Source organism: Lathyrus oleraceus, chromosome 3 (assembly GCF_024323335.1).
Source record: "Lathyrus oleraceus cultivar Zhongwan6 chromosome 3, CAAS_Psat_ZW6_1.0, whole genome shotgun sequence".
NCBI classification, from domain to species: Eukaryota; Viridiplantae; Streptophyta; class Magnoliopsida; order Fabales; family Fabaceae; genus Lathyrus; species Lathyrus oleraceus.
In genome coordinates, this window is record NC_066581.1 from 125,201,689 (window position 1) to 125,217,291 (window position 15,603).

The following is a 15,603-nucleotide window of genomic DNA, read 5'->3' on the forward strand; positions in this document are numbered from 1 at the left end:
CCAACGAGATATCCAAACCTCAAGGAGGGGCGCCAACTCCATTACATGGATTAAAGTGGCGGTATATTTTTAATTACCACATTTTTTATTATATTAGTGATGACACTTGATAAAACTTAGGATTTATAATCCATATTTTTTTTTCATATGTAGTGTCCTCAACAACGTAATCAAATAGATTGCGGGTATTTCATGTTGAGGTTTATGCGAGATACTCTTGCTTTGGGCCGATTAATGATTCCCACCGATGTATGTATTTCTAACTTATGAGTTATTTTTATATTTACACATATCTCATATAATTAAATAGTTGGAATTAATTCAAAATATGTTATATTATTATGTAGTACTTTGAGGAATTCAAGTGTGCATTTTATACAAAGGATCAAGTGGACGAAATCAAAGAGGAGTGGTGTCAATTCATGATAGAGCTCAATGTTTTTTCATAAATTTGTGTAATTAATGTGTACATTTGTAGTATATGTAATGACTTGTAAATGTGTACATAAATTTGTATATATTTTGATACATTTAAGGCAAAATTGGTTTGAATTGGTATATATATATATTTGTTAGCCAAAAATTGGTAGAAAAAAGGCCAAAATGGCATGTATAAAATGTGATAATTGTCTGTCAAAATCTGGTTGAAAACAGGTAGAAATTCTGGTTTATAAACCTGGAAAAAATGTGGTTTAAAACAAAAGCTTCAAAAATTTTCGTATACCTTAGACAGCGCTTCTGTAAAAAGCGCTGTCTAAGGGGGGGATTAGAAAGCGCTTTAGGCAAAAGCGCTGTCTAAGGGGGGGGGGGCTTAGACAGCGCTTTCTGAAAAGCGCTGTCTAAGGTATACCTAAAAAAATTAAAATAGGAGGGTCTTAGAAAGCGCTTTAGGCAAAAGCGCTGTCTAAGGGGGGGGCTTAGACAGCGCTTTTTGAAAAGCGCTGTCTAAGGTATACCTAAAAAAATTAAAATAGGAGGGTCTTAGAAAGCGCTTTTGGCCAAAGCGCTGTCTAAGGGGGGGGGGGGGGGGGCTTAGACAGCGCTTTTAAGATTTAAAAAAGCGCTGTCTAAACCTTTAGCAGCGGAGGTTTAGACAGCGCTTTAAAGCGCTGTCTAAGGCTAAAAAAAGCGCTGTCTAAGGTCTTGTTTGTTGTAGTGGATGATTTTTGATGTTTGTTTTGGTTGTGTTCTTAATTTACCAAATGTTTAGCGATATACAAAAATATTTGATTAAATTAAATATAATATAATTATGAAACTAAAATAAATATATTTTATTTAAAGAAAATTGGGTGTAAACTTGTCAACTATAGTAAACATTGCTCATTTTACACCAAATTTTTATCAAAAGGGGTGTAAATTTGTTTGATTCAAATGCAATTATTTAAAAATTTACACCTGTTTTCTATAAAACAGGGTATGATATGTCATATATACACCCATTTTTTTTAAAAAGGTGTAACATACCATCTATAAATGTACATATATAAATATTTACACCCGTTTTTTAAAAAATAGGGTGTAATATGAAATATATTTACCCCCATTTTCAACAAAAGAGGGTGTAATATAAGATGTATTTACATCCGTTTTAAAATGAGTGTAAATTCGTCAGAAATTCTCATCTGTTGAATTAACACCCTCTAATAATGGGTGTTAAATGTAAAAAAAAGGTGTAGATTACTCTTTCTACACTAGTGTCTACGATTCACATACTTCAATCTAATGTGCTCGTTTTTTTTTCGGTCCCGTTTATGCTCACATTTTGAACAACGAGCCTTTTCAATGGAACATTTTTTATTACAAAATTCGATCTTTATCTGTCAGTTTTCCCTAACTTTATTTCGCTTAGATCATTTTAATGCATGCATTTTGTTTTTTCGCGCATTTTTGCGCCTGATGTTTATTCATTTTTATTCCTTTTATATTTATTTTTTAAAAAAATGTTCAGAAAAGATAAATAGAATTAACTATGTTTTTATATTGATTTTATTTTGTTTATTTAAAAAAATTTGAATTTTATTTTATTTCATTGTTTAAACTAATTTCTTATCCCATAAGCTAGCTAGAGGGTGTTTTTGGAATTTTGTTACATTTGCAACCCTATATTTCCATTTCACTGAAAACAAAACGACGCCCACACAAAGGGAGAGGCCATCACAAGAAATCTAGTAAGTCTCGAAGAGCCTGTGTTGCTTGGGAGAGCGCAAGTAATTTCTCAAGTGATGAAAGCTCAACTTCAAGTGTCGTATCGTCCCGAATTTGCCTCATGGGAAATAGAAAGTAGAAGAAAAATGTAAGTCTTTCTAAGTTTAAATCTATTAATAAATTATCTTAATCTCAATTACAAAAAGCTTTTGAAAATCTTCATAGAGCAACCTTAGACGCTTTTAAGAAGTTATCTTCTCACGAAAATCTTTTTACATTTAGAAGCTGAAGTTTTAGAATCAGAAAAGAAGATGGAAGCTCTTAAGCTATCTATGATAAATATTCAAAATGACAAGTATGACGATGAAAAACATTCAAGGTTTGGTTGTGAATCTTATCACGATTGGCAAAAAGAGATAAATACTCTTCATGTCAAATTGGACAAAGCCTTACAACCAAAAATTGCACTTTCTATTGATCCATCAAAGTTTGAATGGTATTTGAACTATTCATATAAAAAGCATAAATATGTTTAAAAGGATTCAAATAGAAAAAACACATCTCATCACAACTTTAGGAAAGCATGAATGGTATTTTGTCACTATTGTTGCAAGAAAGACCATACTATTGAAAAATGCAAGTTTAGGAAAGTTTTTGTTCCTAAAGGAGATTTTCAATGGTTGCCCAAATGCAACCTTGATTTCACTCACTCTCAACAACCCAATGAAAAATTGGTACCTATTTCTCTTGCTGGATTCTACAAGTTGAATGTCATGACTCTACGGAGAAGATGTGGTTTTTCGATAGTGGATGCTCAAAACATATGACGAGTGACATATCTATATTCATTGACTTTGTGACAAAGAAGAATGATTACATTACTTATGGAGACAACAATAAAGGAGCAATACTTGGAAAAGGTACTGTAGGTAATCCTTCATCTACTACTATCTCTGATGTTATGTTAGTTGATTGTCTTAAACGTAACCTCCTTAGAATTAGTCAACTATGTGACAAAGGATTTAAAGTTACTTTTACGAAATCTTGTTCCTTGTTTGAACATAATGAAAAGAAGGATTGTATGTTTAAAGGCTTGAGGGTTAATAACACCTATATGCTTAAATTAGATGATGTATCCTTGGTTGGAACTAAGTGTCTAGTGACCATGAGTGAAAACTATTGGTTATGGCATAAACGCCTAGCTCATGTCAACTTTGATTTACTAAACAAAGTGACTTCAAAATATTTAGTAATCATTCTACCAAAAATAAAGTCTTCAAAAGACTGTCTATTTGATACAGCAAACAAGAGTCTCATTTAAATCGAAAAAATTATTTCAACTTTGAGACCTCATGAGCTTCTTCATATGGATATCTTTGGTCCCTTAAGGACCAAAAGCATAGGAGGTAACTATCATGGTTTTGTTATAGTAGACGATTACTCGAGAATTTTTTAGGTCATGCTTTTGTATAGTAAAGATGAGATAGTGTCAGCTTTCAAACAATTTGCTAGATTATCCTAAAATAAGACGAATTTTAAAATTGTTTATATCCGAAGCGATCACGGAGAAGACTTTGAAAATCACGTCTTTGAGAAGTATTTTGATAAACATGGAATTGAGCATAACTTCCCCGCTCCTAGAACTCCACAATAAAGCAGTGTTATGGAGCGTAAAAATTGTATTTTAGAGGAGTTGGCTAGAATTATGTGTTAAAACAAGATTTGGTTCGGCTTCTATAGCTTGAGTTTTGATGATAACAATATTGTATTATTGTGTGAAAACAATTTTGGTACCCTAATGGTTTGTTATTGTGTAGATGTAACAACCAGTTCTGATTCTAAATATATGATGTGCAACGTCATCAGTTTCTGAACTATGTGTTCCAAATCTGCTTCTACGCCAGCTATTAGAAGTTCTGAAAGATGTTCAATATTGTTGTTGCAATGATATTTCTACTTCTATACTGATTCGCTCATGAGAAGCTTCTGAGGAGACACTATGTTCCTGCTGTAATGTTCTCTCAGTTCATGCTTCTGGACGAGACTCTAATCACCAAACTTTTGAAGAATGGCAAGCTTCTTGAGTTGTGTTATGTAGCTGAAGATTCTGAAGATCTCATGCCAGACGATTGAAGTTATCAAGGTTATGATTGAAGATTATGAAGATCTCAAGCCAGACTACAGACGATGCCAAGGTTCTGACCAAAGATTCTGAAGTTTCTAAATCCACCTTTATGTTTCTTCATTTCATGCTTCATCAACTTTCATCATAAGTCAATAAACCGTAAGATAAGATCAAAATGGGAATGTGATCAAATAGTACATAACACAAATCGAACATCCTTTCCACTACCTGATTTCGTGGGCAAGGACAATACTATGCATCACACATGTCACTGATTTTGTGGGCGAAGGATAATACACAGTTTCATTCCTTTCCCATCCAACAGTGGACAGTCGCTCAAATGTGCTTTCCCCATTTTTCCCTCCAACAGTCTTAAGCTTATTTTATATAAGTAAGACTTGGAGACTTGAAGAAAAACGCCGGTGATACAATATCTTGACAAGTCTATTTCTTTGTGAAAAGATACCATTCTTTTGTACACAGTTTTTCTTTAAGTGTTTGTTATTCATTTGTGTAAAATTTACTTGTGTAGGAAGCATCTTGTAAGACACAAAGTATTATTCAAACTATTTGTTTGATTCCTTAAGGAGGTTATCCTTGAGAAGACAAAGAAAGTTGTTCTTTGTGAGTCCTTAAGGAGACTAGGGTATAGTTGGATCCTTGAGAAGACAAAGAAGGTTATTCTTTGTGTTTGTTGTAATATGTTGATTATAGTGAATTAAGTCCTTGTGTATAAGGCAAAATCACCTTGGCGGGTGGACTAGATAAGCTTTGAGTTTCAAGCGAACCAGGATAAAAATAATTGTGTTTTTATCTCTTTGTTATTAACTTGTTAGTGGTGTTCTTGTTTTGGAAAAAGCTTTTTCTTTTAAAACCCAATTCAAACCCCCCTTTCTTGTGTTTTTCACACCTTCATTTGGTATCAGATCTCTGGTTCTAATTGTGATAAAAAGTTTTATCAACACCTCACAGTGTTCAGTATCGATCTAGTTTGTATGAGAAACATTGGTCGCTGCTAACGCTTATAACATTGTTAATAATAATGAAAGAGATCATTATAACGCAAAACCACCTATCTTTGACGGTGAGAAATTTGACTATTGGAAAGATAGAATATAAAATTTCTTTCTTGGTTATGATGTTAATCTCTGGGATCTTGTAGTCAATGGCTATGTTCATCCAGTAAATGTTGAAGGAAATAATATAGCAAGAAGTGCTATGTCTGATCAACAGAAGAAAGACTTCAAAAATCATCATAAGGCCAGAACCACATTGTTTAATGTTATCTCTTATATGGGGTATGAGAAGATAACAAATAGAGATTATGCCAAATCCATTTTTGACTCTTTGAGGATGACTCATGGGGGAAATGCTCAAGTAAGGGAGACAAAGGCCTTGGCCTTAATCCAGAAATATGAGGCATTCAAAATGCAAGATTATGAAACAATTTAGACTATCTTCTCAAGTTTTCAGATGCTCGTTGCAGCAAAGTTCTGGACAAAGGATACTCTACTGCTGATCATGTCAAGAAAATTATCAGAAGTCTTCCCAAAAAATGGACACCTATGGTAACATCCTTGAAGTTGACAAAGGATCTCAACAACATTAGTCTTGAAGAACTTGTTAGTTCTTTATGAAGCCACGAGATGAGCTTGAAGAAGATGAACCTCAAAAGTGAGGTAAATTTTTTGCTCTAAAATCCAAGCCTAAGAAGACAAGAGCCTATCAAGCCGAGGAAGAATTAGAAGGATCTGATGAAGACTCAGAAGATGATGATGAGTTGTCTCTAATTTCAAAGAGAGTCAACAGACTCTGGAAACATATGAAAAATGGTCAAGGGAAGTTCATAGGAGTCAGAAGGACTGTTGTTCGCTTTGATTCTTGGTCTGGACAAAAGAAGCAAGGTTCTGGAAAAGAAGTTATTTGCTTCAAGTGCAAGGAGCCAGGCCAGTATGAAAATGATTGTCCTAAGCTGAAGAAGGACAGAAGGCCCAAGAAGAATTTCTCTAAAGTCAAGAAGGGGATAATGGCTACTTAGGATGACTCAGAATCTGAAAAAGAAGATTTTGATGAAGAAAAAGCTAACGTTGCATTCATGGAAACTACAAAGGATCCCACAAGTTCTGAAGAACCAGAAGACAAGGTATTATCAGAATCAAAATTCGACTTCGATTCTAAAGAGGTATTTTATAACCTATCTTGTTTTGATATTGAATCATGTCTCTCTGAAATGCTGGAAAAGTACCAGAGTCTTCAGAGTAAATACAAGGACCTTAAACAAGTCCAAGTAATTGAAAACATATTTTCTTTAGAAACTAAAAACTCTTCTTTGAAAAGAAAATTTTCAAAACTAGAGGAGTAAATAATCTCAAAAGCTTCTGGTACTGATTGCGTCATTAGATATGAAAGAGAATTCTAGTACTTTATGGCTAAAAGCATAGATATAAGGAAAATGGATTCCTTTATCTATGGAGTTAGCAAAAATGCAAAGAAAGGTTTAGGTTGTACATGATCGATAAAACCTGACGAAAGTCAGAAGGTAAAACTAAAACCTCTCTATGTGCATTTCGTTCCTGTTGGCACTGAGCTTGATACTTCTGCACAGACACAAAAGCATATAAAGGATAAGAAATATGTTCTGAAACCTAAGTATCATGCACAAATCTCTCATGATTATCCTTATGCTAAAAGACCCAAAGTTGTAAGAAACTCTAGGAAAATTAACAAGAGAGGACCCAAAAAGTGGGTACCTAAGGATAAAATAATTTATGTTGCATACATCCTTAACAGCTCAAGTGAAACACCAGTCATGGTACCTGGACAGTGGATGCCCGCGACACATGACATGTAGAAGGTCTATGTTCCAAGATTTGGAACTTAAGCCTGAAGGCTTCGTTGGTTTCGGAGGAAACCAGAAAGGAAAGATCATTCCTTCTATTAATAATGTTCTTTTAGTTGATGTCTGATGCATAACCTATTGTCTATTAGTCAACTTAGTCACAATGGTTATGATATCATCTTTAATCAAAAGTCGTGTAAGGATGTAAGTCAGAAAGATGGTACAATCCTTTTTAATGGAAAGAGAAAGAACAACATTTATAAAATTAGACTTTATGATCTATGAGAGTGAAAAAATAGTTTTGGGCCAGGATAAGACCCACCCGGATTCTATACTTAACATAATAATAAAACAACAAAATAATAATTATACTCAACTGGCTGCAGCATGGAAATAAAGAGATCAATAATGTTCAAATTCGGGCAGCAGTATAGGAACAAATAGTGAAAATCTATGGGGGGTATGAGAGTGAAAAAATAGTTTTGGTCAGGATAAGGCCCACCCGGATTCTATACTTAAATTAATAACAAAAAATAATTAAAAATAAAAACAAAAAAAAGAAAACAAAAAAGAAAAACTAATTACATGCAACTGGCAGCAGCATGGGAACAAAGAGAGCAATAGTATTCAAATCCTAGAAACCTCCAACCGCACTAAGACATGTGACAGAGGGAAAAGGAAACAAAAGAATTAATTAAAAAAACTTCTCTCTCATTGATCGTAAATCAAAATAAAAAAAACTTCCCTTAACCAAATTCATCTTCTCTCTCATACTTGATATTTTCACAGTACGAGTCTCTCTCTCTCTCTCTCTCTCTCTCTCTCTCTCAATGTATCTCGTTTCAGAAAAAAGAGACAGAAGAATGAAAACCATGGAGCCATGAGATCTTCCACTTGGCTATCTCTCCACACGATGTTGTTTTTGGGTTAGAGGGGAGTGGCTTCGTCACAATGGTGCAGTGGGACTTCACAGGCGAAAAGCGCTAACGATGGTCAGAATCTGGAATATGCAGTGGCAATCAAGCAAAAATGTGTGACAACACCATGCTCCTGTCTACAAGCCCAGTTTCTTAAGGTTCAATTTCATTATCAAAGTATTTTTGTTTGTTCACTTATCATAGGAATTAGATTCATGTGAAACTTAGTTTAGTTCAAATTATAGCATAATAAACATGACAAGCAAAGTCAAGTGAAATCAAATAGCATCAAATGAAACAATGAAGACAAATGAGCATTCGAAAAGGATAACAGATTTACCAGCTGGTTGCGAGTAAAGAGTGTCGACTTGCAGAATCTTTTATATTTACGCTACGTACCTACTTAAGAATATATATGTTGTGTGACGTGTTATGCTTATGTAATGTGTAATAGTGTTGAATATATTGTGTTGATTTACTCTCTCTTTAATATTATTTATACTTTAAGAAGGTTAGACAAGGAACATGTCAAAGACATTTGCATTCTAGACAGTGGAACTACCCACACAATCCTCAAAAGTAAGAAATATTTTACTAAAATAAATCTTACTAAAGGTGTAAAAAATACAATCTCAGATCCTGCAGATTTGATTGAATGAACAGATAATGTTATGTTCATGTTATCAAATGGGACAAAGTTTGTCACTAATGATGCTTTATACTCTCTGAAATCAAAGAGAAATTTGTTGAGTTTAGTTGACATATATCGTCAAGGATATGATACTGAAACTGCAATTGAATGTAATATGAAATACATTAATATTACTACTAATATTTTGGAAAAGAAGAAAACTTTAAAAAACTACCAAAACTTCCTTCAAGATTACATTATATGTGGACTCATTTCTTAAAAGAATTCAATTTGATATATGTGGACTCATTCATCCACCGTCAGTACTATTCAGGTATTTTATGGTATTAATTAATGTATCTAGTAGATGGTTATATGTATGTTTATTTTCAAGTCGTGATATGAAATTTATGAAATTTCTTGCATAAATAATTAAACTAAGGGCTCAACTATAAGAAAAATTAGACTTGACAATGCCGGTGAATTTACATTTGAATCATTTAATAATTATTGCATGTCAATTAGAATTATTGTTGAACATCATGTTCCTCATGTGCATACACAAAATGGATTATCTAAGTAATTAATCAAACATCTTCAATATATCGTTAGACAATTAATAATGAGAACTAAACTATCAATTATAATTTGGGGAACCAAAAAGGTATGAATCTTGATGAAATATTTTCATTCTCCATTTCATATAAAATTATGAATGTAAATAATGATCCGAACCCAAAAATATTATTGAATGTCAAAATATACATGATTGAAAAAATTGAAAGGATGTAATAGATATTGAGTTAAAATATGTTAAAAATCAAAAAGTATTTCGGTCTATTATGACTATACCTAAAGGTATGAAATCTATTGGGTATAAATGAGTCTTTGTAAGAAAACAACATTAGAAAAATGAGATCCTAAAATACAAGGCTTGTTTAGATGTATATATTACAAAACTATGTAAAATCATCTTAATATATAAATTGATAAGTATTATTTTAAAATAAATTATTTTAAAGTTAATTAACTTAATAATAAATAAAAAATGTATATATATTATGTTTTCAAACATTAAAAAAATTTCAGTTTATTATTAAAAATTAATTTTTATTTTTTATTAAATAAAAATATAATGTGCGGATAAATATAATGTTAATAAATTTAAAATTTAATTAAGTTATCTATAATACTTATATATAATGTCTTATTATGATTGATAACATTTTTATATTTTTTATATGAACTATTTAAGAAGTGTTTTAAAGGGACAAACATAACATATTGATAGTCAATGTTAGAAATCCACCACAATATATAAAGAATTTCTATCAATTTTGATGAACAAGATTGTTACAACCACACAATGACAATGAAAAAAATAATTGAAAAAGAAAAAAAAGAACGATAGAGAAGAAGAAAATTTTCTACAGAGTTTCTCTCTGTCGACAATCTTCTTTTATTCATTTTTATACTGCAAAATTTTGTGAATACAATGTTATGAATACACCAACATTACAAGAATAATAAGGGTTACTCAACATACTAAGTGATTCGATATTTTCTTACTTCTGTCGAACAATCTGCTTCGATACAAGAAATTACAATTCTTCGTCAAGAGACACTCAATAATTATATAATATTATTATTATGTAGTGATTTTCCATTTTCTATCATGAAAGGTTATTAAATAATTAATAATATTTACGAATAAACAAAGAATACTTATGATTGAAAAGGCATTTATGTGACCTTCTTATTATATGTGCCTAAGGAAAAACACATCCCATTGATGTACTTAAGAGGTATATAACAATTATTCAAATTTTAGAATTTTATATTTACAAGTGCTACGTGCACAAAAAAAAACTTTATAAGTATTAAACATATAAAACTAATGTAAGTAGAGCGTTGAGTTTATAAATCTTAAAGTGGAAAATATCCTATTTACATGCATAAGGTAGAAACTATGAGTAAGTTTGTTCATGTCATGATTATATTTTTCTCCATATTTCTTGTTACAACGAGCGTTAACGGTATGTCTTTTTTTTTCTTTTCAAATTTCCATTTTACTCAATACATAATATTTTATCCAATTTTATTAAGATTCATTTTTATTTTTTTCCGTAGCTGCGGTGCGTCAAAAATGTCGTACTCAACATGACTGTCCAAAAAACTATTGCTACCCTCCTAGGATAATTATGTGTGTATACCGTTTATGTGAATGTATTTGAGAGATTTCACATATGATATGATTACAAGATCCAAGAGAGGATAAACACACTCTACTATAATATATTTCATGGTTGTATTTTGTAGTTATGACTTTCAACTTTAAGAAATGTTAATGAAATGTATCAACACATTTCAACGATATTCATTCCGTTTTTTATTATAAATCATTTTATTTTTTACTATAAGTAATTTAATTTCATACGTATATAAAATATAATAATTATTAATTACTGTATAAATAAACAAAATTATAATAATTTTTAAAAATTATTTTTCATTAATAATGTTGAAAAGACAAACTTATATAACTAAAAGAGAAAATAATAAATATTTAAATATATAATAACAAAATAAATATTAATGATTCATTATTTTTGAACAAAATATTTTTCCAAAATGATTTATAAAAAAAAATAAGGGAGTATTATATAATCTATCTATACCTCTCTTAATTTTAAAGATAGCAACATGACCTTCAATTTAGACGTATTACATTTTTTTTCCCAAACACAACCAGCTATTAAAATATCTTTAATGAAAGTTGAAAACAGTTTATAATTTTGCATCATATTTTTACACTTGTAAGCTTTTTTATATTTTGATTTATATTTCTTCTACCTTTTTATTTTTTTTCACAAAATTAAATATTTCATTTTATTTTTAAAAGATATATAGAATTAAGACACCACTACTAAAATAAAATATTTTTTAATAAAAATAAACAACACTATAAAAATATTTAAAAATGAAACAAATGGACTTTTACTATAATTATAAAACAAATTTATATCAAAAGAATATTAAAAATAGGTAAGTTATTAAATATACTTATTAAAAAATGGATATGATTTTATTATGGATTTAATTGAAATACACTGAAAGTGTAAATGGATTTTATACCGTTTGTTAATCCTAGACGTTGGATATTTAAATAAGTTTGACTGTTATTTTAATAACCTATAAAGTAATGCAAACTAGTGATGGTGATGAATCGACAGTGTAAATCTTTTTACACTGACAGTACATAGTAATTAATTTCTTTTATTATTTGGATTTATCATTGCATGTTTCTAATTGATGCATGAATATAAAAACAAAATCATTTTAAAACTATTTTTCTTTAAAACACGTGTCGATTTTTAAGATTAAATTTGAAATTCGTGCCTCCAGTAATATTTATGTATTAAAATCTTAATCGTGACTATAATCTCCAAACCATTCACATAGGTTGTGATCGTTTTGAGTTGTTTGTCCATTTTTAAGATTAAATTTGAAATTCGTGCCTCCAGTAATATTTATGTATTAAAATCTTAATCGTGACTATAATCTCCAAACCATTCACATAGGTTGTGATCGTTTTGAGTTGTGAAATAACATTCTTATGCATGTATTTGACCAAATATTATATTTTCAATGAATGTTTATGAATTTAATTTATTTAAAAAATTGTAAAAATTAAAAATAAATATAAATATGAGTATTAGTGGAAAGTTAGAGTTAGTTGGACTTTATTTTCACGGGAGTTATGGGTTCCCACCATTTAACATGAGAAAAAATATAAATAAAAAATCATGTGTAAAATAAATTTCTAGGAATAAAGAATATCAAGGAACAAGTTTTAAAAACTTGAAACAAAAGTGAGATTATTGCATTTCCAATATCAAATTCTCGAAAATGTTATTTTATAAGTTGAAACAAACACACTCATAATGTTAATCTTATATGTATTAAAATGTGACATAAAATCTAAATATAGCTTGAAGAAAGTTATAAGAAAGGAGGAATGGACCACGAGCACTAGTGGACGAGTTAGCAAGAGGAACATGAGCTTCAGGAAGATCAACTAATGAGAGAACGAGGGCTCAAGATATGCCAGGGGTCAAACGACTATTAGTATAACCTTCTTTTTCACTTTGATGCTAGACGAGCACTACGCCAAACAAGACCTTAGACAGCGCTTTTTTTGCCCTTAGACAGCGCTTTAAAGCGCTGTCTAAACCTCCGCTGCTAAAGGTTTAGACAGCGCTTTTTTAAATCTTAAAAGCGGTGTCTAAGCCCCCCCCCCCTTAGATAGCGCTTTGGCCAAAAGCGCTTTCTAAGACCCTCCTATTTTAATTTTTTTAGGTATACCTTAGACAGCGCTTTTGGCCAAAGCGCTGTCTAAGGGGGGGGGGGGGGGGCTTAGACAGCGCTTTTCAAAAAGCGCTGTCTAAGCCCCCCCTATTTTAATTTTTTTAGGTATACCTTAGACAGCGCTTAAGGCAAAAGCGCTGTCTAAGGGGGGGGGGGGGGCTTAGACAGCGCTTTTCAAAAAGCGCTGTCTAAGCCCCCCCCTTAGACAGCGCTTTTGCCTAAAGCGCTTTCTAACCCCCCCTTTAGACAGCGCTTTTTACAGAAGCGCTGTCTAATGTATACGAAAATTTTTGAAGCTTTTGTTTTAAACCACATTTTTTCCAGGTTTATAAACCAGAATTTCTACCTGTTTTCAACCAGATTTTGACAGACAGTTATCACATTTTATACATGCCATTTTGGCCTTTTTTCTACCAATTTTTGGCTAACAAATATATATATATATACCAATTCAAACCAATTTTGCCTTAAATGTATCAAAATATATACAAATTTATGTACACATTTACAAGTCATTACATATACTACAAATGTACACATTAATTACACAAATTTATGAAAAAACTTTGAGCTCTATCATGAATTGACACCACTCCTCTTTGATTTCGTCCACTTGATCCTTTGTATAAAATGCACACTTGAATTCCTCAAAGTACTACATAATAATATAACATATTTTGAATTAATTCCAACTATTTAATTATATGAGATATGTGTAAATATAAAAATAACTCATAAGTTAGAAATACATACATCGGTGGGAATCACTAATCGGCCCAAAGCAAGAGTATCTCGCATAAACCTCAACACGAAATACCCGCAATCTATTTGATTACGTTGTTGAGGACACTACATGAAAAAAAATATGGATTATAAATCCTAAGTTTTATCAAGTGTCATCACTAATATAATAAAAAATGTGGTAATTAAAAATATACCGCCACTTTAATCCATGTAATGCGGTTGGCGCTCCTCCTTGAGGTTTGGATATCTCGTTGGGCCCGAAAAGCTTGTAGGACGCTAATAAAATAAAAATGAAGCAATTAGAACAATTCACATAAACTAAGAAAATTTTTGAACATTCTCACTTACGTGTCAATTAGGTTCTTCATATCCGGGTATGTTGTCCAATCATTTCCTAACGAGTCAAGATAATACACAATTTCTCGGATAGGATTGATTGCGAGCAACAACCAATGTCCACTGTAATGATTAGGCAAATGTTAGATGGTAACTTGGAAAATAATTATAATAGATGAATTTAGAATGAAATGCTAACCCGGTATTAAACGGTATAAAAAACAACTTCTCCGCATCTTTATTCTCCATGAGGATCTGAAGAACATACTCCGTCACGGTATGCGGTCTACTTAAGATTAAACCTAAGTTGACGGTCGCGGGTGCTAAGAATCCGAATGACTCGTCCAAATCATTGGGGCGCATCAATTTGTCATACAAAAACCTAATATAAAAACATCATTAACACCTCTTTTGAAACATAAAGTAAACCGGATTAACATAAAGTAAACATCATTAACATAAGTTGTTTAATTAATAAAACAAAGTAGACCGGATTTACCTAATATATGTATTGACAACGTTGACGCCGATTTCTTCATGACCAAAAACTTGCATGAAGTCTTCATTACCAATCATTTGGTCGTAATCAAAGCCGAAAATCCCTACCTCCATATGTACATTCCGAACACCTCCGGTCGGTATATCGGTCATCTCTATAAATGTCCTGAGGCACGACCTATACTTGGCGGTAGGTTTTTTCCTAGCTACGGTCTTCTTAGCACCAGAACTTTTTACCCGTGCGGAGGCGTTGCTAACCTCCTTTTTTTGTTGTGCGGAGGCATTGCTAACCTCATTTTCTTTTGATTTGGATTTTGTGGGAGTCTATTTAACATAACCAAGGAAAATATGTAAGTAAAATTTTAAGCATAAATTTTAAACTTTGAATATACACATTAAAGTTAACATAAGTTTTAAGCATACCTCATATCCTACGCATATGAGGTTTGTCGGCCATGCAACAAACGAACCTACTGCTTCGTGCACCGTTGTTGCATCCGAATCATCGCTAGGATATGGTAATGCTGCATTCGGCTCAACTGCAATATCAACTGATACCTTCAAACATCCAGCAGGGAGCTCTCTAGTGTGGAGTAATACTCCGCTAACGTTATGCACTTTTCCCTTGCCAACCATCCGATAGTATGGTGACGACAAATACAGCTGACAATGGGAAATGCCCTAAAACCAATAATAACAAGAAATCGTTAATGTGTATATATGTCAAATACATAATTTAAGCAAATAGTTCAATTTAAGACAATTATATGTAATTACCTCTGGAATGTTCGGCTGAAAGGTACAGTTGATACTGTTTTTGTCCGAAGCATCTCTGTATACCGTTGAGGCGCTAGCCTCTCTTTCTCTCCTCAATGCATCAAGCTCAGCTTGCATGGCTTCCAATCTTGCATGAAGCTCCCGATTACTAGGAGCCTTTCCTTTTTTAACACTGAGGGAGGTCGGAGTGACTCCAAATCCCTTACCCCTCACCCGACCA

At 31.9% G+C, this 15,603-nt stretch overlaps 1 protein-coding gene across 1 annotated transcript; it reads right to left on the reverse strand.

Moving 5' to 3' along the window:
* Positions 1-13,498: 13,498 nt before the first annotated feature.
* Positions 13,499-15,222, reverse strand: LOC127128978 (uncharacterized). The gene is made up of 7 exons (XM_051058321.1): positions 15,030-15,222; positions 14,608-14,930; positions 14,308-14,490; positions 14,121-14,231; positions 13,967-14,048; positions 13,782-13,877; positions 13,499-13,683 (listed from the first exon to the last, which is right to left on the reverse strand). The coding sequence occupies exons 2-7, from the start codon at positions 14,757-14,759 to the stop codon at positions 13,582-13,584; spliced, it is 726 nt and encodes a 241-aa protein (XP_050914278.1). The 5' UTR covers positions 14,760-14,930; positions 15,030-15,222; the 3' UTR covers positions 13,499-13,581.
* Between the last annotated feature and the right edge of the window lie 381 nt (positions 15,223-15,603).

Coding starts and splice junctions, on each gene's coding strand:
- LOC127128978 (XM_051058321.1), bottom strand. CDS start 14,759: ATGACCGATATACCGACCGGAGGTGTTCGGAATGTACATATGGAGGTA. Junction 14,491..14,607: donor GTTGTCAATACATATATTAG/GTAAATCCGGTC, acceptor TTTTTATATTAG/GTTTTTGTATGACAAATTGA. Junction 13,878..13,966: donor TTACATGGATTAAAGTGGCG/GTATATTTTTAA, acceptor TTTTTCATGTAG/TGTCCTCAACAACGTAATCA.